The sequence below is a fragment of the Chinchilla lanigera genome, unplaced genomic scaffold (assembly GCF_000276665.1).
Source record: "Chinchilla lanigera isolate Chin_1 unplaced genomic scaffold, ChiLan1.0 scaffold00012, whole genome shotgun sequence".
In the NCBI taxonomy this organism is placed as follows: Eukaryota; Metazoa; Chordata; class Mammalia; order Rodentia; family Chinchillidae; genus Chinchilla; species Chinchilla lanigera.
In genome coordinates, this window is record NW_004955413.1 from 23,920,929 (window position 1) to 23,946,135 (window position 25,207).

The following is a 25,207-nucleotide window of genomic DNA, read 5'->3' on the forward strand; positions in this document are numbered from 1 at the left end:
TGTACGACAATGTGTTTAATGTTCCATATTGTGCAGCTTCTGAGTGAAAGGCCCGTTAGTTATCACAGGCATACATTCGGGGCAGGGCAGCCACCCCGCCGGGCCCTTGGGGCTCGGGACAGGGCAGCTGTGAGAACATGATCCTGGGTGTGCTCTCGGGGAACACACACCTGTTAGTGCCCAAGAGTCAGAGGGTGGGTGTGACATGTACACAGGAGGGACCCACAGACACACACAAGGAGGCACAACGGATACAGGTGACAGTGGACCAAGGCAGCCACCATGGCCACAGGTGGCAGGGTACACAAGACGCGCGAGCCGGGTGGGTGGGGGTCACAAGGTGGCAGGCTCAGTGCTCCTTCAAGCTGAGGCGCAAGGGAGACGCCATGGACCCAGGGGAAGGGACAGAACCACAGCCTGCCCTGTGAGAACTTGGCTGTGCAAACCTGTGCACGGGTGTGAGAACTCAGACTCCAGGGTAGGCGTTTAAGGATAAGACACACAATGGTGAGACCCACGAGTGGGAATGTGGGGACACAGGGTGACAGGAAGGCAGGCCCACAGCAGCAAGTACGGGGGCAGGTGGCAACTCTGGCCCATGCGCTCCTGCAGCCCTCCGACAGGGTGCAAGTGACAAGCACAGGTGAGAGCCCAGAGCCCAGAGTCCCACGCTGGAGAGTCCGAAGTTCAAGGAAGGCTCAGGATGGGAGGGCCCAACTGGCCACAGACACAGGGTCCTACTGGCTGGCAGCGAGGGAGGAAGCCCGGCCTCAGACGGAGGAAGCCAGGTTTCCAGTGGAGGAAACCCAGGCATCGATGGAGGAAGTCAGGCCTCGGATGCAGGAAGCCAGCCCTCGATGGGTCCTCAGGCCTCGCTGCTGCTGCCGCTGCCACCGCTGCTGCCCCGCTCCACCCACACGAGGCGGGCCTGCTCCTGCAGGATGCGGCCGCGCACCACCTTGGCCAGCTCCTCTGCGTGGCCCCATGCATGCGCGGGCACTTGCACCCAAGAGCAGGGCAGCCCCCAGAGCGCCTGCTCTGCGCTGCGGCACTGCCGGAGCAGCTCCGAGTCCCGCCCGCCTGGCCGGCCCAGGAGGCCCCTGCAGAGAGAGGACAGGCAGTGTCAGAGCAGGGGACTGAGAAGGTCACAGAAACAGAGGGGTAGGGACAGACGACAAGAAGAGTGGACAAACCGAGGGAGACAACGAGCAAAACACAGGCAAACAGAGCTAGAGAGGTACAAAGACATCCTCTGAGTGCAGGTGCCTGCAAGCCCCACCCGGCCTCACCTGACCTCGCGGATATTCTTCTCGGTCACCTCCACGTGGATGACGATGGGGTAGACATCGCTCTGTACCAGCTCCCGCACGCCCCGTGCACCCAGCTCCAACAGGCAGTGTTTCTTCTCGGAGACGCAAGGCCGTGTTTACTCCCAGTCCAGGGATACCAGGCCCCACCCCACACTGTCCCCCGTCACATCTGCCCGGGTACAAGTTCTGTGTCCCCACCCAGAGAGACCCCAGCAGGGAGCAAAGGACTTCGATGGGGAGACCAGGGACCTGGGTTCGAGGGCGACATGAGAAAGATCACATCCCTGCTCTGGACCTGGGTCTTCCTGTCTATAGGGAGACACCCACTCACTACCTGAGGCCCTGCAGCTAGCTCACAAGAGAGACGCAAGTTCAAAGATAAGGAAGCACAGGTGAGGGTCAAGAGCTCAACAACTCCAAGGTGACCCAGGGTAGGGCAAAGGTCCTCACAGCCTCTCCCAGGTGAGGGCAAAGGCCTCAACCTGCTCACAATCACAGGTGAGGAAACTGAGGACCCCTGGAGGCAGCACAGATGCTGGCCCAGAAAGGTGGCCCAGGGCCCCTAGCACCTACCTTCCCAACCAACTCCTGGATGGTGCGGATCCTGTTGCCTAGCCCAGGGATGGTAGGTTGGGCCTTGGGGGCTCCAGGTGCCGAGGGTGAGCACTGTTCCTCCCCAGAGAGGCTTTCTGCAGATCAAGAGGGAGAGGAGGGGCGTAGGGCATTGGACCTTGCTGCCCTGGTGCGCTGCCCTCCCTCCGGGGCGCAGACTCACCCGCTGGGCACACTTGGAAGTCCAGCCGGGAGCTGGGCAGGTCCAGCAGATTGCGGATGAGCCGGGGCGCCAGGCACTCAGGCAGCAGCACCACCGGCCGCAGCGCGGACACCAGCAGCGGCCGCACCAGGCTGTAGGGCTTGAGGCTCCGCTCTGGCTCTACAGCAGGGAGGGTGTGGGGAGCATGAGGCCTGTTGCTGCCTTTGATACTCCAAACCAGTGTCACACCCACCCTGCCGCCCACCCCTTCTTCCCTTCTTGAGTCCTGCTGGCTCACACACACACACACACACAACACACCCTCCGCAGGGCTCCCCCACTTCCATGCTGGGACCAGTGCAGTGGGCTCTTCTCTCATCCTCTGCCTCCGCCCTGCACTGTACAGGTCACTCTCCACTCAGCAGCCAGAGAGAGGCTTCCAAACAGAAGTCCCAGGGGGTGACTCCCCTGCTTTCAAGGTGCCAGTGGCTTCCCAGGTCCACAGGCCAGAAGCCACACCCTCCACAGTGACACAGCCTGCCCCGAGCCCAAGGGTGAGCCACAGACCCCTCCCACCTCTCTGGCCTCAACGCCTCCTGTCACAGGACTTCTGCACACGGGTGGCCGCCCGAAGCTGCAGCCCTGCACCTCCCAGCTCAGCTACCCTCAGCGCCTCAGAGCCCAGGGCCGCCTCCTGGTGCCCAAGTGGGCAGGGCCCTGCCAGATGCCCCACGGCACCTGGTGGTCTCCTGCGTTACACATCTCACGCCTCCTGCGTTCATGGTGATTTAATGTGACAGTGTCAGCCTCCCTGGGAGACACGAGGAAGGGACCACTGAGTCCCCGGTGCCCAGCAATGTGCTCGGTACCCACGTGCTGTGCCATGGTCCTCCAAAACCCCCACAGGCGGCCATGCTTCTGTGCCATGCCTGCGCCGTGCCTTCCACCCAAGGCAAACTCCTCTTCATCCTCGAAGGACACCGTGGAAACAACCTCTCTTCTAAAAAGCCTCCTAACCACCTTCTTCCCCCTGCACGTCAGAACTGCTTCACCCTCCTGGGTGCCCCCAGCCCCCGATGTGGCCTCACCCTGCTGCCTCCAGGAAACCTCCCTGTAGTCCTCACAGCCTCTGCCATCACACACATGCATGAAGCTCAGCCACTCTCTGCCACGCGGGGACAGGCCATGATCAGCACCCCGAAGCCACGGTCACAACCAGGAGTTCCTGTCCACAGGGTCTCCTCAACTCCGGCAGCCCTTCTATCAGCAGGGGGAGCCTTGTCCCTCGAGCCCCAGCCTCAGTGGGACCCTCACAGTCCTTCCAGAGCACCATGGCCAAAGGACACCCCCATGCCCACATTCCTGGGCTCCACAAACAACCCAGGACACCCCACACACTCACCTGAGCAGGGCTCTGGCAGCAGCTGCTCTGAGGAGTCCCCTGCAGAGCCCCCCACAGGCTTAGGCCTCACCAGCCCCAGGGCCCGCTTCTTCAGCTGGGGAGGCATGAGGGAAAAAGGGTCACCTGGGCACTCACACCACCCCCACTTTAGGGAGACAGGAGAGGAAACAGGCCCAGGCAGGATAGGCCCCTCTGCCCCGCTGTCCAGGCCCATGTAGGTGTCAGGCCTCTCCCCACCCGTCACAGCCCCAGAAAGAGGAGGGTGACCACTGCTAAGGGCACATGACAGCAAGCCAGTTAGAGGAACTTTATGTGCACTCCACCTTAAAGATGGGGAGACTGAGGTTGGAGACCAAAAGGAGCCTTTTGTCACCAACTCTGGGTGCTCTTCAATGCGTTACTACTGTGGCCGTGAGTAGGGAGATTAATGATCCAATAAGAGAGCACTAGTTATCCCCAACCTGCCAGATACGGAAGCCGGCAGGGGAAAGTACTGGCCTCAGATGTGCATGGACTCCCTGCAGCTACACGCTGCCCAGGAGGCAGGGAGAATGACCACCCCACTTTGCAGACTGAAAAAACCGCCCCAAGAATGGGAGAGGGAGCAGCAGGAGAGAGGGTCAGGTGACTGTCCAAAGTCACTTAGCTGCTGAGCGCCAGAGCTACAGTTCCCATCCCACCAGTCTCCCCTAGGCCCGTGCTCAGCCTGCTCTCCAGCAGCACTGCCTCTCACTGATCTAACCTCTCAGACGGAGGGTGGTGACCAACCCGCCCCTCACCCGGGGATTGGAAAAGGAACACGACTGTTATCAGATGCCTACTATGTGCCTGAACTGCTCCAGGATGGTGGACAAAATCTATCTCATTTAATCTCTCACCCACCCTAGAAGGCAAAACCATTGTCGTTTGCTGGGCACATAGTAGATGATCAGTTAAATTCCAGCAGAGGGGTGGTGTGGCTATGCTTCCTCTCCACCCCCAGGACTGCAGAAAATGGAGCCAGCGCCCACCCTTTGGGCCCCATCCCTGCCCACCCCGCCCTGCTCACATTACTGCGGGGGCTTCGGTGCCGGCTAGAGGACAGGCATTTTTCCTGGACTTCAAGGAGCTGCTGGGCTCTGTGGAGGGAGTCGTGTCACGCACTTGGAGGGAGAAGGAAGCCCCTCACTTCTCTCTTCCGCCCCCATCCTGTCCCAGAGGACAGCAAGGGATTACAGGAGGAAAGAGCACCCCACCCTGACCCAGCTCGCCATGGGGCCCCATCCCCAGGATCCTAGCTCCACCTCACCTCTGATAGTTGGGCACCGTGCCCCTGTCCAGGTCCCGCAGGGTGAGGGGGTCGACCCGGGTGCAGAACCACTCCTGCCGCCGCTTGTAGGCCGGGTCCACTAGCCGCAGGATCTCCTGGGCTTTCACACAGAGAGCGTGGGGATCCGCCCGCTCGGCCAGGGTGAGGTTGGCTCGAATGTAGAAGGGCTCAGCTCCTGGCCCCTTCGTCCAGGCATCGAGGGCCTCGTGGAAGGACTGGCAGGCTGGGCATGCACAGGGCAGGGAGCAGCAGGGAACACGAGAGGCGACGTGAGGTCAGGGGGCTTTCTCGGGGCCACAGTGACTGCCCTCTCGAGACACAGCTGCCAGGACCCCTCCTTCCTTCTTCCAGTGACTTAGATTCGGAGGGGTGGGGATTCCCCAAGGCCACTGAACCCACTAAGGTCAGAGCCAGCACTCAAACCCAGGTCCATCGACTCAATGTAGTGTTCCTTTCACTGGACGCTCAAAGAGAAAGGGCACGAGAATAGAGAAGAGGCCTGCAGCTCCGCGGGAGGCAGGAGACAGGGTGAAGCATCTCCTCTACCCTTCTCTCCCACCTGCGCCCTCGGCTGGAAGAGTCCTCCCTGCGGCCATCGGCTCTGGCTTTCTAGGACTCAGGAACTCCCAGGCCCTGCCCCAGGCCAGGCTTACCCTTTGAGTCCAGCCGTGAGGGCAGTGTGGACACCAAGGATCTCTGCTGGGTCTCGGCCTCCAGGCCTTCCCCCTCCAGGCCGGCACTTTCTGCCCTGGGCTAGGAGATAACCCGGCAGAGAATGAAAATTCTTTGAATGGCTGGACTCTGTCAAAGTGCTGTAACTCTGCCCCGCCTCTCAGCTTTTATCCAATCAGATTTTATTTAAAAACTAAGGCGGGGCAACCAGCAGCCAGCCAATCATGAAGCCTGCTTCTATTTTAGCCACTCCCCAAAGCTCCACCCAGTGACCTTGCTCTACCAATCAGCATCCAACCCTGGTTAGACCACTAACTCCACTCCCGGCTCAGGAGGTGGGGCCTCACCTCTCTTGGTTCGGTCCTGGCCGACCCAGGGCCAGATAGCACCCTCCGCACTACTGCCCCAGACCATCTGTCGCCACGGAAGGGCAGGCCATCTGGGCCCTTGTCCTGGGACTCTCGGCACCCTGAGGCGCTCCAGCCAGACATTCGGATGGCCAGAGACCTGAGGAGAGAGGAGGAGGGTAGGAATTTGCTTTGATGCAGTGGTTTCATTCCCCAAGCACACCTCGTCCTACTCCCAGGCCACTGCAGCTGTGGGACCCTGTGCCTGGAGCACCACCCCCGCCCCGCCATCTGCCTGACGCAGGGCCCCATGGTGAGGAACCCCCGCAACCACCGCTTGCCCATTTACATTTCCCCCTTTGTGACTCCCACCAGAAATGCGTTCAGTACCAGACTCCTGTTCAGGCTGCGTGCCCGGCACCGAACTCAGGGCCCGGCTCGCAGGGAAGGCTAATCCCCACTGGTCACTTGAAAGTCCAGGAGGGTGAGGCCGGGGATATAGCTCAGTGGCACAAGAGCCTGCCTGGCAAGCACAAGGTCCTGAGTGCGATTCTCGGTACCAAAAAAAAAAAAGCAAGTCCAGGAGAGAGGTGCCATCAGAATACAATGCAAGGCAAAAGATGCTGGTTGCCACTGGGATGGGGAGGGGAGCCCCCGGGGCTACACCTTCCGTGACAGGTGGGGAGGAGCTCGGTGTGGAGGACAGAGCACAGGACATACGCAACATCACCACGACAGCAGCAGCGCTTATCAGGTGCCACCCATGTGCCAGGCAGCATGCTCAGCTCCTTGCCCTGATTACTAACTTAACACCCAGGGAAAGTGCCCCCAGGAAGGTCAGGCCGCAGCCAGCCTGTGAAGACAGTGGGAACCACTGACAGCCCAGACAAGCGTCACCAAGATCACTTGTCCCTGGATCAGGGCTGATGAGGTCCTGTTGCCAGGCTCAGAGACAAACTGAGCCCGAGCCCCTGACGTGAGGCCCTGGCTGTGGGGAGAGGCTGAGGCTACAGTCTGTGCAGAGCCCATGGGAGAGGCGCCCCAGGGCAGCTCCCCACCACCTCAGCAGCTGCAGCACAGATCTAACCACACTGCCACCTGCTGGCAGCCTAGGGTATGCCAGGTTGCAATGACATCCCCAGCAGGCACCTCTGGGAACAGGAAACTTTGGCTCCAGCCGCCAGGCTTGAGTGTGGGAGCTGAGAGTCCTATACTGTCCTGGCTGCACAGAAGGGACATGGAAAGGCCTGGAAGAACTGGGAAGCCCAAGACCCAGATGACCAGTGGCTGACACCGCACAGTGCAGCTCTAAACCCCAGGAGACATTGCACCCAAGATGTGGGCAAAGGAGCTGGTTGCTTGAGTCCTAGTCCCTGAAGGGACTAGGGGGCTGGGAAGATGCCAGCTGGGCATGGTAGCAAGCGCTTCTCACCCCAGTACTCCAGAGGCTCAGTCAGGAAGACTAAGTTCAAGGTCAGCTTGGGCAACTTAACAACTTGGTGAGACCCCAGCTCCACTTAAAAAAGGGCTGGGGACGTGGCTCAGTGTGAAGATGCTGGGTTCAGCCCACTACGGAGGCGAAAAACACGCATAAGGCCCCAATCCCCAACCCTACAGGAGCAGCAAGTGCTGGGGTCTGAGCCTTCGGAGGGCTGTGAAATTTGCAGGGTCCTGATTATATTTTTGTTTGTCTCTTGCCTTCCCACCCCCTCCTATAAATTTATTGTGGTTTTAAGGGAATGGGATAGAAAACACAACCCTGCTCCTCCCATGTAAATCCCACTACTGTCTCTCCAGCTTTTGTTTCGGGCTGCACCCTAGCTTTCTCTCCCTGTGGGTGTGCGCAGAGGGTTGAGCACAGGGTCAGAGGGCACTGGCAAGAACTCCGGGCCCAGACGGCCTAGCTGCAAATCCGCTCACTAACACTCAGCGTCATTTAAACACGCAATGCTCTGGGGACAGGGCCCAGCAACTACCAAGTGCTCAAGAAAAGCCAGACTTGACCACTGTCAGATGTGCTTCAAGCCAAAGCACCACCCTCTGGCCTCTCAGTTTCCTCACCTGTCTCAAACCCACAGACCACTGACTCCCATGGCCTTCGGACAACAGCCCAGCAAGCGCCCTGCACCAGGCCCTTGGGAGCCTCCTGCCCAGCCTACCCCTGCAATTCCAGCATCTCGATGACCCTCAGCCCTCCAGGCTCTTCCTGCCCATACCTGCTGTTCCCTGAAGATCAGTTGTGCCACCCCCTCCTCCAGGACACCCTCACCAACCTCCCCAGGTCACAAAATGACTTTTCTGAGCTTCCCCAGAGCAGCACCCTGTTTCCCAGAGTCCTTGGGACTCACCGGGCCGGTTCACCCCTCCCAGCCCCAGACACTGACAAGCAAGGTTTGGGGGACAATGATGTTGGGGAGGGGCTGCCTGCCTGGGCCTCTCAGACTGACCTCTGAGGGACCCCAACCCTCCCTGTGGGAAGGACGGGGTTGGCCCAGCCGGGAGGGGAGGACCCTCAGGCAGGCCAGGAGCTCAGGGCACTGAGACGGGTGAGTCTGCCGGCTCAGAGCAGCAGTGGGCACTCAGGGAAGATCCAGGCAGCATCTATGGGTGCTTTGTGCCAGGCGGGGGCCAGGGCCGCGGAGACTTAAGTGCGCCACACAAATGACCAAAAGTAATCCTCCCAACAGCCCTGTGGGAGGCGACTGTGATTATCCCCGCATTAGAGATGAGGGGTACTGAGGCACGGGGAAGGTGTTACTTGGCAAGGGTGGCACTGGAGGTGGATAACAAAGTGAGGCCCGGACCCATCTGAGCCCTTTCTGTGCAAGGAGAGAAGGTCCTGGAGATCCAGAGACCACGTGAACAAGTCTGGGCGGGGCGCAGCTTGTGCGGAGATGGCACCCCAACTTTCTGGCAAATGCTCCCTGCCCGCCCCTCCTCGCCCAGCACCTCACTTCACCCGGGCTCCTCCTGTGGTCTCCCCGCCCAGCTCTGTCTGGCCATGGGCGCTCCATCCTCCTCGGCCCCAGCTGCCCATCCTCCCCGGCCCTGACGCTCCCCTGGCAGAAAGGAGAGCATGGGGCACCCAGGGGAACAGGTGGCAGAGAGGCTGAGGGGAAGAAACAGTAGGACACGGGAAAGAGGCAAGAAAACGCCCACCACAGTGCCCAGCAGCGAGTGGGCACTCTACATAAGCGTGAGTAGCTCTGACACAGCCGCACATGAGGGTGCACACCTGTAATCCCAGCACTGCAGGAGGTTGAGGCAGAATGATTGCAACTTACAGACTTAGCAAAACCCTGTCTCAAAATGAAAATTTTAAAAAGGCGGGAGATGTAGCTCAGTGCAAAGGCCCCAGGTTCAATCCCCAGTACCAAAAAGAAAAAAAAAGAAAAGAATAAAACACACAGAGCAGGAGACTGAGGCTCTGGAAAATCCAGCATCCCGCCACAGCCCTGAAGCAGCAGCAGCAGCAGCACAGATGTGAGACTGGGAAGCTGGTGCCAAAGCCCACTCTTCCCAGGACACAGATGAGTCACCGGGTCAGGTTCAGGCCCTGACCTCCTCCCTGCCTGTTCCCCTTTCCCTCTCAGCACCCCTGCCCCGCCCCACTCTGTGCTTTGCCTCCGACTCCCTCCTCCCCAGGGTCGGCCTCAGCAGTGGTGGTCCCATGTGCTTGCAGCCTAGGCAGAGGCTGGGCAGAGCCCCCTGCTCCCTGGGCCGCATCCTGGCGCCCCTTGGCTGGCAGCCAGGGCCCCCACCGCGGGCCTGGCTGGAGGAAGGGAGGAAGGGCCGAGGCAGGCAGGAAGGGAGGCGCCTCCACCCCTTCCCCTAGAAGCATGTCCTGCACCGGCAGAAACAATGTCGCAGGGGGTGTGGGTGGGGGCAGGGCCTGGACGCGGGCCTGGACAAGCGCCTCTGGGAGGCAGGAGGCCCGCGGTGCTGCTCTGCCCTGACATGTCATGTAACCTGACCCACATTCCAGTGTGGACCATCAGCGCTCCCGAACCCAAATCTGACCAGGTCACCGTGGCCCTGCCCCGGCACTTCTCCCCTGTGTGACTGTAAGAAAGTTCTGAGCCTCAGTTTCCTCCTCTGTGGTAACACCTCCCCGCTGGACAGAGAATGCTGTAAAGCTGCCAGCACTAGGCTTGGCAAATAGTAATAACCAAACCCACCCGGGCTTCCCAGACAGCACAAGCCAAAGTCCGTGTGTTCCCAGCCTGACTCACAGACCCCCCTGTCCCCTCCCTGGACAGCCTTGGTTCTCCCTGCAGCTGCTCACCTTGCCCCAGATGAGCTCCAACAAAGGTCACCGTCACGTTCTCAGCGCAGCCTGCTGTCCCCCCACCCCGCCTTCCACCCGCTGGAGGCATGGACAGGGCCCACCAACAGCACAAGCTGCGCGTGGTGCCTTCTTCGCTGATGCTTTGTGACTGTTCCAGCCTGTGGGGGCTCCCCTGGTGGCCCCAGTCCCCACCCCCAGCAAGAGATCAGCAGGATGGCTCTGTCCTGCAGCTGGGACACGAGAAGCCTGAAAGTAACCACTATTACCTACTAAGCAGCTACTACGCTCCTGGCAGGGTCAGGTTCTGAGTCATGAACCTCAGAACACCCACACTCGGAGAGATCACTGGCCCCCTCTGACCAAGGAGGAAACTGAGGCCGGAGGAGAGATGACCACCCCAAGTCAGAGAGACGATAAACAGCAGTAACTGGGCTTCAATCTAAAGTCTGCCTATGTCTAAAGGCCTTGCTCAAAGCAGAGGCTTGGGGACCCCTCCTGCCTTCCACCCCATGCCCGTCTCAGTCTCAGGCGTAAAGCCGGCCCCAGCCCCACCCAACCCACATGGCTGCTACCTGTTGAGGAGGCCCAGGCTGCAGCCCCGGCCCAGGAGGCCTTCCGGCTTTCCCAAAGGCCACACGCTGTCGGAGGAAGACGACGACGAGAGGCCGGGGGACCAGGGCTTAAGCGTCACACTCCCTGGGGAGGAAGAGTGAAACTTAGGGGTCTGGGAGGACAGAGACAGCCACGGGTCTGAGAGAAGAGGGCTGCAGTGAGACACTAGCCCCGCTGGTTCAGAACCACCAGGGCGACACTCTGGTTTCCCAGAAGACAGCGGGTGGGTGGGCAGGGTCTGAGGAGCCCCACGTGCCACATCCAGGCAGGAGTTAACGGCTGTGACTGGCTCAGGCTGGGTAGCCTGAACTAGTCCCCAAGACCTTCCTGAGCAGGCCCTGGCCAGGGACACAGTGCGGCCTCAGAGAAGGGGACACAGGCCACGCGCTGAAGAGGCACAGGGGCCTGAGGTGGACTGGAAGTGCCTCTGTGGGATGAGCCCTTCAGGGAGCCCCCGGACATTACCTGTGATGTCCGACATGCTGCTGAAGGACCTGGGCAGAGAGGGGCGGGGAAGGGACAGGAGGTGAGGCACAGCGGGGTCTCTGTCCCCTCTCCTTCCCACCCCCAGGCTAACTAAAGGTCCCACATTCCCAAGCAAATGCAGGCTAGACCCCAGTCAAGGGGCTACGCACTGGGCACCCTGCCTCCTGGCTCCCCTAAAGTCACAGGGCAAGAGGTTAAGGTCCGGCCTCAGCCACGTGTCACGCTATGGCTGGTTGTCCTTCCAAACCAGCTCTTTCTGGAAGCCTCCTCTGGCTTCTCATCTCTCACTCGCCCCATTGCTACCTTCCCTTTGTGGCCCAGAGGCACAACACCCGGCCTCCGCTTGCTGCCTGCGGAGATGGCTTGGCTTTTCTGGCCTCTGTCTCAGTTGATGCCTAGGTCCTTGCCCCCTGGAAACATTCTCCACATCCCCTGGTCCTGGGCCATCAGCCTTCCTCTGGGGCTGAGGATCTCTGAGATCCTCAAGTCACTTTCCCACCTGGGTGCTCTCTGTCCTCCTGCCTTGTCTTACCCGACTTGGTCCCTCCTAGGACACTTGGGTCTGCAGAGCTCCAGCCATATGAGAGGTGACTGCGTGTGTGGACCTGACTCTGGCATGGGCTCCAGGGAGGTGGCTGTTCAGGAACCGGCCTCCCACCAGCCTCCCGGGTCAGCCATGCGCTCTCCGGTCTGTTTACCTCTTAGGGGGTTCGGGGTCCTCCTCGCGCTGCCGGCGGAGGATGGAGCCGGCGCTGGGGGGAAAGGGCAGGATGGACAGGCGGTTGATCTCCTTCTCGCTGTCGGTGGCCTCCTCCTACAGCACAGGGACAGGCCCTGCGTCACGTCCCCAGCCCAACACCATCCCACCCCAGAGCAGAAGACCAGGGTCCAAGAGATCAATGTGCACGAGCAGTTTGCTGGGTCTCCTGGTGCCCAAGTGCCCCGGGGGACTTAAAGAAAGTCCAGGCCTCCCTGGGCCTCCCCTGGGAGATGGAACCCTTGGCAAACTGGAGCTCGCTCCGCATGCTGGCAGTTATAGGAATAGTGTCAGCACCCCATATCTGGGGCAGATGCGCATCTTACCGAGGTGTGAGGCTCAGATCCCCCCACGACAGCCACTTCCCCTGCTGCTTCCGGGCCTCCCAGCGGGGAAGGGAACTCGCTGAGACTCCAGGTGCTGCTGAAGTTGGAGCACAGGGAATGGGAGGAGGCACAGGCCTAAAGAGGAGAGAGCGGGGAACGAGGTAGGGAGCAAGGCTGAGCCCAGACCGGCCACACAGCAGGCACAAGACCAAGCTGGGACACAGAGAGCCAGGTTCTAGTCCTCGTGGAGCTCGGAGGCTCAAGGGGAGACAGACTGCAAACCAGCAGAGGACCATGATCAATCACCCCAAGAGCGACGACAGCAGAAGGAAGGTACCCAGGGCACAGGGAGCTCTCAAAAGGCTCACCCAGCCTTAGGCATGAGCATGCTGTCCAGAGAAAGCAGGTTTTGAACTGAGAACTCAAGGATATTTAGGTGCTAAGGAGATTCAACTGCGGAGCATGGTCTAGGCAGATGGGCCACACATACAAAGGCCCTGAGGCAGGACTGTGACACGTTCAGAAGGAAAATGATGAGACCCAAAGAACCAAGCTAAAGGGAAGGAGGCACCCAATTTGCACATCCTCTTGGGCATGATAAAGGACCTGTCTTTTCCCAAGAGCAAATCAGCCACAGGAGTTTCTAACATGTGAGAAGTCACAGCTTCCTGCCTCTTTCTTATATTCTTCCAGGCCAAATGCATCATTGCGAGGCCTACCAAGTTCATAGATAAGCAACTGAGGATAGGAAAAAGCAAAGCTGGCTGTAGCCCAAGGACTAATGTCTGACTGACAAATGGTCTGGGGACCTGGCTGTGACCACAGGCAACCCCCTAACCCCTCTGGGTCCTGTACAATGAAGGATGTGGTAGTTAATCTTTTTGTTTGTTTGTTTGTTTGTTTGTTTTCCGGTACCGGGAATCGAACTCACGACCTTGCGCTTGCCAGGCAGGTGCTGTGCCACTGAGCTAAATCCCCAGCCCTTTGTGGTACTTAATCTTAACTATCAACATGATTGGCTTGAGAGACACATAGGGGAGTAGCAAAGCATATTCCTGAGTGGGTTATGGGGGTGTGACCTTGGGGACTGTATTAGTACTTGGCCCCAGCCCCTCTGGCCCTTTCCTTTCTCTCTGCTTCCTGGCTCTCAGGAGGGGAGCAGCTTTCCTCCACCATTCTTTTGGGCCTTGGCAGCTGACCATGGACTGAAACCTCAGAAACCGTGCGTCGAAGTAAACCTCTCCTTCTGGAACTTGTGTGTGCCGGGTGTTTCATCCCAGAAATGGGAAACTGTCTCATAGAAGATTAGGTTAGCTGGTCTCCGGGAGACTGTTAGGCCCATACCACGCTAGACTAGCTGATCTCCAAGGTCTATGTTTTCCATTCCAACATACTTGCCCACGTATGTGCACAAAGAGGCTTCAAACAATCCTCAGTGTCCGTGCGACCCCAGAAACTCAGAAATGTACCTGTCCCAGGGCTGGGGAGTTAGCTCAGTGGCAAAGCGCCTGCCTGGCAAGCGCAAGATCGTCAGTTCGGTTCCCGGTACCAGAGAAAAAACAAAAAAAAAAAGAAATGTACCTGTCCCCATCCTGCTCACAAACCCATGCCCAGCTCCTGCTGGAACCCCAGGCCACTGCATGCCTGACTCCTCTCACCTTGAGGCAGGAGCTGCCCTGGCTACGCTGCAGCTGGGCCTCCAGCAGCGCCTTAGTGCCTTCCAGGGTGGTGAGCGTGGTCAGCAGTTCGTCCCGCTCTGCCTCCAGCCCCCGCACCTGCTTGCGGTACTGATCCTTCTCGATGAGGCTCTGTGAGTACTGCAGCTGGATTCGGTCGCGGCTCTGGATGGCCTGGAGGGAGCAGGGGGAGGCAGCCGCTGAAAAAGCTGAGCTGCACAGGCCCAACTGTCCCGGCATCTGAGTGGCAGCCACCATCTACCAAGCCCTTCCTGTGTGCCAGGCCCCACGCTGAGTATCAGCTCTTTGCATCTTCGTAGTAACAGACTAAGTTAGAGATAGCATCATCATTCTCTCCTTTTGCAGCTGGAGAAACCATGCCAGCGAGGCAGAGCGGGACTCCAACCAGCCAGTCAAGCTGTGGAGTCAGGCTCTTACTATTTCACCAAGAATAACCTAAAATACCTTGAGGAGACCTACTGTGCTCCTGAGGCTTGGTTCACAGCACTCAGTCAGTGTAGGAGTGCAGAGGTTAAACCCTGCCCTTTGCGTCCTAAGTATTTTTCTCCACGAGGAAAGCCTGGGGCTGGAAGTGCCCTGGTGACACGCGCATTCCTGGGCCTTGCCCCAACCATCAGAGTTAGAAAACCCAGGGAAACCCCAAATCTTCACCCTCAACCCCTGCCTCTGAGACTGAGGGCAGTTCTCAATAGCAACCTTCAACGCCTCTCCCAGGACTCAAATGTGGTCAAGGCCAAACCCTCCCACCCTCCCCCTGCACCGGCAGCCTTGCACGAGGCGGGCAGGGCATAGAGGAACTGGCCCAGGAGCCACAGCCCGCCCCGCGGCCTCGGTGGGAGGCAAAGGCTACAGTCCCCAGGGACCAGAGCCAAAACTTTTGAGAATTTCTTCATCAGCAAATATGTGCAGGCACCTTTTCTATGTTGGCCTTGTCCCTGATACAGAGAGAACAAAACACTCAGAAATGAAGGACGCCAGGCCTGGTATTAGTATCTGTCTCGGGAGGGCAAGTAAGGTATGGGTTCGGGGTACAAGGCTGGCATCTCAGGACCAGCGTCTGACTCACAAAGGGCCTGGACACCTGGCTCCAGTACTGCTGGCTACATGACCTTGGCCACATCCCTAGCCCTCTTTTGGTCCTGTGCAATGCGGGGATTTGAGGAGTCGGCAGGGGCGGGGGGCATCTGCATTTAGGCCCACATCAGGCTAGACGAGCTGGTGTCTGAGGCCCAGGTTTTATATTCTAGCAAATTCCAGGTTTGTTCAAGGGCATCCAAAGACACTTGTCTCTGTGGCCCTGCCCTGCCCTGCTGCCCCATCCTAAACCAACCAGTGCACTGCGGAAGTCTCTTTCTAAAATTCCAGTCTTACCCACTCCTCCCCCTTCTCTTCCCATGGACCAGATCTGTCGGTGGGACCAAGGCCAGGGCACAGCAGACTGGGCTTACCTGGTCCCGCTCCTTCTCAATCTCCTCCAGCTGGGCCAGCACAGTGGCCATTCGGTGCTTGTACAGGTCACAGTCCTTCTGCAGCGTGCGGTGCTTGAGTCGCAGGTCCTCCATCTCCTGCAGATACTGCGGGCGGGGAGGGTGGCGCACTCAGACCACAGGCCAGCCCAAGGGAAGCCGGCCAGCAGATGCCCGGCAGTCCCGAGAGAGGCCTGAGCCCCAGCCTCAACCACCCACCTCCCCAGCGGGATGATCCAGGCCACGGCCTCATCTCACTGCCTCATCTGCAAACTGCAGAACAACAGTAATGGCGTCAGGCCGGGGATAGAGCTCAGCGGCACAGCGCCTGCTTGGCAAGCGTGAGGTTGTGAGTTCAATTCCCAGTACTAAAAAAAGAGAGCAGTGATGTCCCCCCAAGCAAGGCCAGCCTCGGTGGCCCTGCTGAACCTAGAACTGCAGCCCCTTCCCCTTCTCAGCTCAACGCACAGCACTGTCTTCTGTCTGAAACAGCTCCTGCAGGGTCACGCGGGCACCCAGCACCAGTCTCCCTCCTAGAAGCAGCTCTGCAGGAGCAGAGGCTTTGCTCTGTTCACTGATAACTCTCAAGGGCCTAGCAGGCCCGTCGGTAACTGAGGACGAATGGATGCGCAGTTCTCAGCACGGTGCCTGCACAGAGATGCTGGAAAGCCCGCTGAAAGGGACCCATGAGGCCTGACACTTTCTCCCCCGGGAGGGGGACACTGGCACTGAAGGGGGCAGCAGGCGAGGTGAGGTGGCAGGCACTACCTTGTCCCGCAGCTCCTCGGCCCACTGCAGCTCCCCCTGCACGTCATGCAGCTTCTGGCACAGCTCCTGCCTGCTGTCCTGCGCCTCCCGCCAGTCATGCTCCAGGATGTCCAGGAGGATGCGCTCAGAGCCCGGTGCCCCCGGCCGGCTCACCTCCTGGGGGTCAGAGCTCACGGTCACTTCAGCACCTGCCCCAGGCCCCACGCTGGGTGAGGAAATGAGACCCCAGCCCTCAGCATTCGGACCCCACCTACGAACTCTGCCCACTTGGCCTAGAATTTTGACCTCTCTGGACCTCAGTGTCACCCTTGGAGAGTGGGTGTGGCCCCCAGGAATATCTGGGATACAAATGAGGTTAAGTTCAGCCATGACCTTAGTCCCAAACACAGAAATCTGGACCACTCTCTTGCTCTGGCCCCTCCCCAGCAAATAAAGCAGCATCCGAAGCCTATTCTCACTCCTCTGAGGGATCCCCAGAGAGCTGGGCCTGAGTACCCCCAACGAGGAAATACGCTGGTTCCCATCCTTCACTTCCTGGGTGGAACTAGGCCGAGGCAAAGCCATGCTGCCACAGACCTGCCACAGGCCACCAAGCCAGCCCTGGGCCACCCAGACCTCAGAGCCCTGAACCTCCTTAGGGGGAGACGCCTCTACAAACCCCAGGAACCTGGGAGGCCCTCTTCCCAGGAAAATGCTCACATACAGGATCAGGTGCAGGGTTTGGGAGTTCAGAGGCCTCCAGGAGGCTGCACAGACCCTAGATTAAACCCAGAGGGGGAGTAGTGGGTAAGCATACTCCACTCAGAGCCTTGGATGGGCAAGTGGCCGGATGCATCGAGATCTCAAACCCTGGGTCTGTCTGGAATCCTCTACTTCCCAGACCTGGGGAGCCCCATGTGCAACAGGGGTCCTGCCCACTCCCCCCACCAGGTCAGCCTCCTACCTGCTGCAGGCCCTCCTGCAGCTCCTGCAGCGATGCCGTCAACCGCTGGTTCTCGGCCCGCAGCTCGGAGACCAGGTCCACGTTGTCCGGCTCCCTCTCCTTCTCCTCAGCCCCGGGCGGCGGCCCCCGGCCCCTGCGTAACAGTGCGCACTCCTCCTCCAGCCGGCTGACCTTGAGCTTGAGCTGATCCACCTAGGGCCCAGACCACGGTCAGCCCAGGGAGGGACCCACAAGGTCACTGGGGGGGCGGGGTCGAGTTCCCTCACTCCTGGGTGCCTCCCAGATTCCCAGAGGGGCCTGACAGGGTCCGCCAGGACTTGCTTTTGAAGAAGGGACAGGCTGGGCAGATATGAAAACAGCGGGGAGGAGAGAAGGGACAAGGAGGCCAAGGTCACCCTCCCACGGGACACTGTTCCATGACCTTGTGGGTGACGCCGTGTCACAGCCTGAACAGCATCCTAAGGTCCTGACACTGAGTTCAGCCCATGGGGCCCAGAATCAGTATGACAGAGAAGGAGGGGCAGCATAAGCCGAGTGGGAGGGCCGCGATGTAGCCGAGCAGCACAAGCGCCTGCCTGGCAAGCACAAAGTCCTGAGTTTGATTCCCAGCACAAAAAATAAATAAAATAATTTTAGCTGGGCATGGTGGCACATGCCTGTAATCCCAGCACTCGGGAGGCTAAGACAAGCGGGTCTTTGTGAGTTCGAGACCAGCCTGGGCTGCAAAATGAGCTCAAGGCCAGCCTGAACTGCATAGCGAGACCCTGTCGCAAAAAAAAAAAGACAAAAAAAAGAAGAAGAAAAGTGGGCACCAGGGCCTGGGAAAAGGACAGTGAGGAATCTGAGGGTGTCACCTAGCCCCCGATGCAACATGTCCCCTCCACCCCCACCTCCAGCTCCACACACACTCAGGACAGATTGGGCCCGGTCCTCCTCCCTTGAAGATGTCCCTAACAGTCTCTACTCCAAGATCAAGCACTTCCCCACCAACACCTGCAAGTCCAGAGTTCTGGTTCCAATTCTGCCACTGTTAGGCTCTGTCACTGTGAGCAAGCTCTGAACCTCAGTTTCCTCATCAGTGAAATGGGCCCAGTCAATCCTCTCGCCCCTCCACGTGCCTCCCAACATCACTACAAGAACCCAACAAGACAGTGAACGCACAGGACAGGCTGTGAAGCTGCCACACGTGTGCTGCGGCTGAACTGGCTGCTTTAAATAAAATCCCAGGACCGTAACAGTCACCAGTCCATTGTGTGTAGCCAGGGCTGGCCCAGGCTGGGCGCTGGCACCTGGGTGACGACCGCCAGGCAAGGGCAGACATGCATGGGCAGTTTGCTGGCTTATGCATATGCTCGGCCAGGGCTATTTTCCAGATTCACGCAGGGTTTGGACAGTGATAAGGGAAGGCACAGGTGGCAGCCCAGAGAATGAAGTCACTGTTGGAGAAAGGTCACAGGGATCTCTGGGACTACCCTCAAGTGTGCCAGTGTCTGGTGCCAAGGGCTGTTTCTTCTCCTGGAAAATGACATGTTAGTTCCCAGAGCCTCAGAGCCCAGAATGGCACCACACATGTGCATGCACGCGCGCACACACACACACACACACACACAGAGGAGCCTGAACACTAGGTCTGGCAATTTCACAAATGAACTGTGCACTCCTCCTCCGCAAAGACTCAGAAAGAAATCCATGACTCCCGCATTCCTTTCTGCTCACAAAACGCGCTTTGTGACCGGCCAGAGAAAGACAGCTGGTCTCAAGGGCAGGCATGGTCACACCCGTCACAGCCAACCGCAGCCACACACCACGGCCTCCCGCGGACCTGCGGCCAGCCGGGCTCCCGATGAGCTCAGAGGACAGGACACCAGGGAGCCTCCGCCAAACACCAGGAAATGCGGATGCATTTAATCCGGGTGTTTAAACTCACTTAGCACAAAATTATAGCATTTGTTCCTTCAGTTTATGTTGCTTAGAAATAACAGCTCATTAAATTTGCACCTTATGAAACACAGTATTAAATCGCAGCCGCCACACACCTGTCCGTGGGGGGAGGGGACCCAAGCTGCCAAGCCAGGTACCATTAGCCGGCTTGATCTATGAGTATCCACCTGCGATGCCTTTTTGAATTGTGAGGCAGAAAAGCTCCAAAAATGAAGGCAAATATACAGGAGTTTATCTACTAGTTGAATCTCTCCGTCTACCCCCTCACCTGGCAAAAAGCGGACACAACAGAAGGTTATCCTACCTCTGTGTACCTGTACCACACACGAGTACGTCTGGCCGCCTCTTCTGCCACCCCAGGCCCTCCCTCATCCCAGCAGCTCCCTGAGGGCCGTGCGCACACAGGACACCTCCCGGTCACCCACGCCTGTGAGGACCCAACTCACAAATCCCTCCCAACCCAACAGTGACACGAAGCCGCGCCATCACAGCCTGCGTGCCCCACCCCGGCCACCACGGAGCAGTAGCTTCTTTCTGAGAAAACCTCACTGCAAGACCCACGTCTGTTTCAGAAGAAGAGGCACCCCTCTGCATGAAGAGATGGGACCCGCATCTGCCCCCTATTCCTTTCAGCAATGCCAACAGCGGAGCAGGGAATTCAACTTCTCCATGCCTCAACTTGCCCTCCAGCACGAGGGAGGATGGCAGCGCCCATCCCCGACACAGGGCTGCTGGCAAGCGAAAGGCGTTTGTGCACAGGGCGACAGTGGGACGCCCGTCATTGCTGTGCCATCCTCATCTGTGGCCTCTCGCTCTGAGGACGAGGAAACTGAGGCACTGGAAGGGAAGCCTGGCCCGTGCCAGGCTGTTCCTCAGGGACAGACCTGCACCTGGGACCTGTGTCCACAGCCCTGCCCAGCCCCCCTCCGAAAGCCTCTGCGTAATGCCAGGCACCAAAGAGACCCTCACGCAATGGCCGCACTGTCACCTCCCACCTCCACACTGGCCACTTACGCCCTCAAGCAGGACCAGAGGCCTCAACACACTGACCAGGGCTTTGCTTGCCCAAACATCAACCCACTGGGCACACAGACACAGACGCTGGAACCCAGTGCCCCTCACCCACAGCTCACACGTGCCCACCGCGGTCCACAGGCCCCGGCCACTGCCCACAGCAATGCAGCCACAACCCCAGGCTCAGGCCAAAATCCCACTGTGAGCTCTCGAAGTGTTTAAGAAGAGAGCCTACTGTGTGCTGGTGGCAGTATTACAGCCTTGGCACGGATCTTTGGCATTAATCCTTGGGATGATGCCCTGTGGTCAAAACCAGTGTAAGCACTCTCAGTCCCAGAAAGCGGCGCTCAGGTCCCCCAGCAGGAGGGCCCGGCCTCACTTTCTGCTGAGGACTAGGTGAGATTTCCCTGGGCCAGACAGAATCCTGGGAAGGAGGCCAGCACCGGGGCCAGGCAGACCGGTTCACGCGCAGGCCATGCTGCTTCCTGGCATGGTGACCTTGAGCAAGTCACTTCACCAATCTGAGCCCCGGTGTCTATACTCACAACAGGAACCTGGCTCGTGCTGCTTCAGTGAGGACTCTATGACATGACGCGTGCAGCCTACGTGGCACACTCCTATGGCACTTGATAATGATGTCAGCTAACAGTGACCCAGGGTTTTTATTTTTTGTTGGGTTTTGTTGGGTGTTTTTTTTTTCTTGGAGACAAGGTCTCACTATGTAGTCCAGGCTGACCTCGAACTCACAGCAATCTTCCTGCCTCAGCCTGTCAAGTGCTGGGATTACAGGCGTGCACCACCACACCCTGCGTGACAGAGGTTTTGAGCACTGACTCTGGCAAGCACTGCAGGCACTTGAGATTGCATCTTTTTTTTTTTCTCTTTCTCGTTCCCACCCTGTACTGAGGATTGAACCCAGGACTGCGACATACCCAAGCCCTTATTTTTATCTTGAGACACAGACTCACTAAAGCTGCCCTGGCTGGCCTGGAACTTACAATCCTCCTGCCTCAGCCTCCTGAGTAGCTAGGATTCCAGGTATGTGTTACCACATCCACCTTAATTCCGTGCCTTAAACTCACTGAACCCTCATAACCCAAGGTTTCTCCTCCCTGACACTAGTGACATTTGGGGCTAGGTAATTCTCTGTGTTAGGGGCTGTCCTGAGCGCTGCAGGGTGTTTAGTGGCATTCCCGGCCTCCATCCACTACAAGTCCCTAGTTGTGACAACCAAAAATGTTCTGGACTTGCCCAGATGGTTTGGAGGTGGGGCAAAATCGTCCCCAGCTGAGAACCACAGCCACAGCCCAAGGAAGTGGGAGCAGGGCAGTTAAAGGATGCAGGGAGAAGGCATCGCTTTTCACATCGGTTGTCCCTTCTTCACCGCATCCTGCCCGTGCCCCCTACCCCGACTTACCGCCAACTGCAGGTCGCGGCTGCGCAGCACGGCCGAGTTCTTCTCCTCGCTGAGCTGGGCCAGGCGCATGGCGATCATGTAGTTCTCATCCTTGAGTCGGAGCAGCTCCAGGCTGCCGGCCTCCCAGTCCTCCCGCAGCCGCTGGCAGCGCTCCTGGGCCTGCTGCTGCTCCCGAAGGCGCTGCTCCAGCCCCGCCCGCTCCTCCTCCAGCACCCGGCCCCGCGCCTGCAGCTGCTGCTCTCGCTGCAGCTGGCTCTTTCGTGCTTCCCGCAGCCTCCGCACCTCCGTCATCAGGAACTGGGTCAGGCCCTCATGCCCCTCTTCATCTGCCGGGACAGGAGAGAGAACAGCCAGAGCAGTCAGATAAAACCCAGGGGAAGGTCAGGGTGCACAAAGAAAGCCATAAAGCCCTAAAGGGAAACTCTGGGATGTGTTTGGGTGGTTTGGGAGGAGGCACAAAATCTAGGCATCAGAAGAGAGAAGGTAAACAAATCTATCCAAATGTGACAATCTCTGCAATAGGAAAGCTGCAACTAAGATAAAAGAAAAGCAAAAGGCCGGACATGGTGGCATGCACCTGTGATCCCAGCACTTGTAAGGCTGAGGCAGGAGGACTGCCGCAAGTTTGAGGCCAGCCTGAGCTACAAAGTGAGTTCAAGGGCAACCCGAACTACATAGTAAAACCCTGTCTCAAAAAGACAAAAAAGAGAGAGAGACAGAGAGGGAGAAAGTGCCACATACAACTCAAAGTCAAAATATATAAAGAGCTTCTGAGAATCAATAAAACAGCTAAATAAAAATATAGGCAAAAGCTATCAACAGGCAAATCCCCCAACAATATGACTAATAAACACAGGAAAATATGCTCCACTCCCCCAGCAATAATGGCAGTAGCTATTAACATTTGTCGACTTAATTCTTTGTATTAGATACATGCAATACTCATGACACTTTAAGTTAGATACTATTATTCAATTCATTTTAAAAAGAAAAGATGGAAGCACAGAGAAGTCATTTATCCCAGGTTTAGAACAGAATAAGCTGTGAACTACATCACTCAATGAAATATAAAAGCCTGAAACAGCTAGGAATGGTGGCCTATGCCGGTAATCCCAACACTCAGAAAGCTGAAGCAGGAAGATCGCCAAGAGTTTGAGGCCAGCCTAGGCTACAAAGTGAATTCAAGACCAACCTGAATTGCACAATGAGACCATGTCTCAAAAAGACAAAAAAAAATTAAAAAATAAATGAATAAATAAAAAATTTTAAAAGCCTGAAAAGAAATTATTTTTTATATATCAACCTGACAAAAATGTTAAAACATTTTTAACATTTAAAAAGTGATCTGCCGAGTGTGGTGGCACACATCTGTAATCCCAGCACTCAGGAGGCTGAGGCAGGAGGATCACTGTGAGTTTGAGACCAGCTTGGGCTACATAGGGAGTTCAAGGCCAGCCTGAACTGCAGAGTGAGACCCTGTCTCAAAAAAAAAAAAAAAAAAAAAAAAGTGATTTGGGGCTGGGGATTTAGCTCAGTGGCACAGTGCCTGCCTGACAAACTTGAGGTCCTGAGTTTGATTCCTGGTGCCCCCCCCAAAAAATAAAAAAATAAGTGATCCGCAGGATTCCTGAGGGTACAGCAAAATGGGCACTTACACACTGCTGGTGGCGGTATACTGATATAACATCTAAAACATACAGCCAAGCACAGAGGCATACACCTGTAATCCCAGCATTCAGGAGGCTGAGGCAGAATTGCCATTGGTCTGAGGCCAGCCTGGTCTATGTAGTGAACTCAAGGCCAGCCTGAATTATATGGTAAGACCCTGTCTTGAACAACCAAAAATAAAATAAAACATACATACTCTTTGAGACGTTCTACTTCAGAAACTCTCCCCAGTTCGGAGAAGTAGAACTGTACAAAGATGCACACACCACATCATAATGTTACGAAGCAGGAAATAACCTAGATGTCCATCCACGAGGCTGGGTTAAATGAATTATGTCACCACCTCACCCACGAACATTACCCAGTCACTTGCAGACAAGGTAGAAACACCACTTACATCAGCCACTCCGAGAAAAAGCAAACCACCAGGCAACACTCGCAGACCAAGCTAGGGTAGGAACGGAAAAACAAGGGGACTCGCCACCAGCAGAACAGAACTGAAGGAGGGAGGAAAGGTTTTCTCTTCCTTCTCAAGGCACCTGGAGCCTTTGAACGTTTTGGGTAAGAAACTATAAGCCTGTGCAGAGCGGCCACACCATGTCGGAAAATAGTATTAGAGGGAAAGACTCCTGTAAATCGAACGGCCTATCGTGGGGACCTGGGCAGACAGCTTCAGTCTGGGCCTCAGTTTCCCTGTTCAACACAGATAGCAGGAGGGCCTCTCTGACAGCGACAAGGTAAGGAACTCTGCAGGGATGGCCGAAGCCTGGGGACCATCGGGATCCGCTCACCAAGGATCATGGAGCAGCGCTGGGCAGGTTCCTGGCCTGTGAGCAGCGTGTAGTGTTCTGGGTAGTAGAACTCCAGGGCCTCCAGGAAGGCCTCGTAGCCCCTCTTTCCACGGCAGCGCAGGATGTCCATCAGGCGCCCTGGAGAAGGGGTGCCCTCAGGGGTCAGGAGCCACCCCCCACCTGGCTGCTCCCTCCCCCACCATGCTCTGGGGCCCACGTTCCCCAGATTTTTGAGCCAGTGACACATGCAGGGCCTGTCCTGACACATCAGGAGCAGAGCCTGTTTGCCGTAGCCGGGGAGCCGGACCCCTGAAAGGCAGCTGCACTTGGGCAGCTCCAGACACCCCCACACCCCACCAACACAGATGCTGGGCCAGCAAAGGCAACCTACGTTTTCAATGACACAGGGGACTCCCCTCCCTCCCCCAAAGCAAAGGACTTCTACCACTGGTCCCGGCCAGAGACACCACCATTAGACCCTCTTGCTTTGAAACTGTGGTGAAAGACACGCCCTGGGAGAGGGAAGCCTGGTAAAACCAAGGCAGGTCTTGCTCCTCCAAGGAAAACCGAGTTTCTGAGGAGCCTGGGCCACACAAGGAGGGGGCAGAGAGAGCCCAGGAGGGCAAAGGGCACAGGAAAGATGCAAAGCCACCAGCGTTAATAAGGAGGTCCCAAGCCCAGCCGCAACCACATCCAAGCCTCTGCTCTGCTGCGGGCCCAGGAAGTGGGTGCGAACCCCAAGACAGACAAACCCTGACGCCGGTGTGGGCACGGCCACCGGAACGGGGTGTTGGGGTGGGGTTGTAGAATGGTGGGAGCCCCCCAAGCAGTCCACGCCACCGACGTGGAGACTGGGGCCCCAGGCGGCAGAGCCTTGGCCTCGCACTCCGGGCTCCCGGCTGCCGAGCCCCACGCGCTGCGCTCCGGTCAGGGTCGTCCGAGGCGCGCCCCCGCCGCTCACCGGTGCGGTTGACGCGGCACGGGAAGCGGTAGGTGCTCAGCACCTCTTCCTCGTCCTGCTCGTCGATGACCCGGCATTGGCGCAGATACGGCGTGAGCTTGGCCGGATTCAGGGCGCGCGTTAGCCGGTGCCGGACACCCTCAATCCGCTCCCACAGCGCGTCCTCCTCCGCCTCGGACCCGGAGCCGGCCCCGGCCTCCTCCTCGGCCTCCCCCGCCTCCGCCCGGCCCGGCATGGCCGCGTCTTCGGGGTCTGCGGGCGAGGTGAGCGGGTGTCGG

General features: G+C 58.0%; 1 protein-coding gene across 2 annotated transcripts; it reads right to left on the reverse strand.

The window, feature by feature from the left end:
* Nucleotides 1-25,181, reverse strand: Card10 (caspase recruitment domain family, member 10; the record flags this gene model as incomplete). Of its 2 annotated transcripts, none has more annotated exon segments than XM_013511650.1 (20): nucleotides 1-1,100; nucleotides 1,290-1,405; nucleotides 1,884-1,999; nucleotides 2,086-2,244; nucleotides 3,467-3,560; nucleotides 4,515-4,584; nucleotides 4,755-4,998; nucleotides 5,429-5,528; nucleotides 5,795-5,954; nucleotides 10,655-10,778; nucleotides 11,160-11,188; nucleotides 11,879-11,994; nucleotides 12,264-12,398; nucleotides 13,922-14,113; nucleotides 15,409-15,534; nucleotides 16,195-16,350; nucleotides 17,138-17,329; nucleotides 21,510-21,835; nucleotides 23,969-24,106; nucleotides 24,930-25,181. In XM_013511650.1, coding segments are annotated over 20 exon segments (3,080 nt in total), but the record flags the coding sequence as incomplete, so codon positions are not given.
* Between the last annotated feature and the right edge of the window lie 26 nt (nucleotides 25,182-25,207).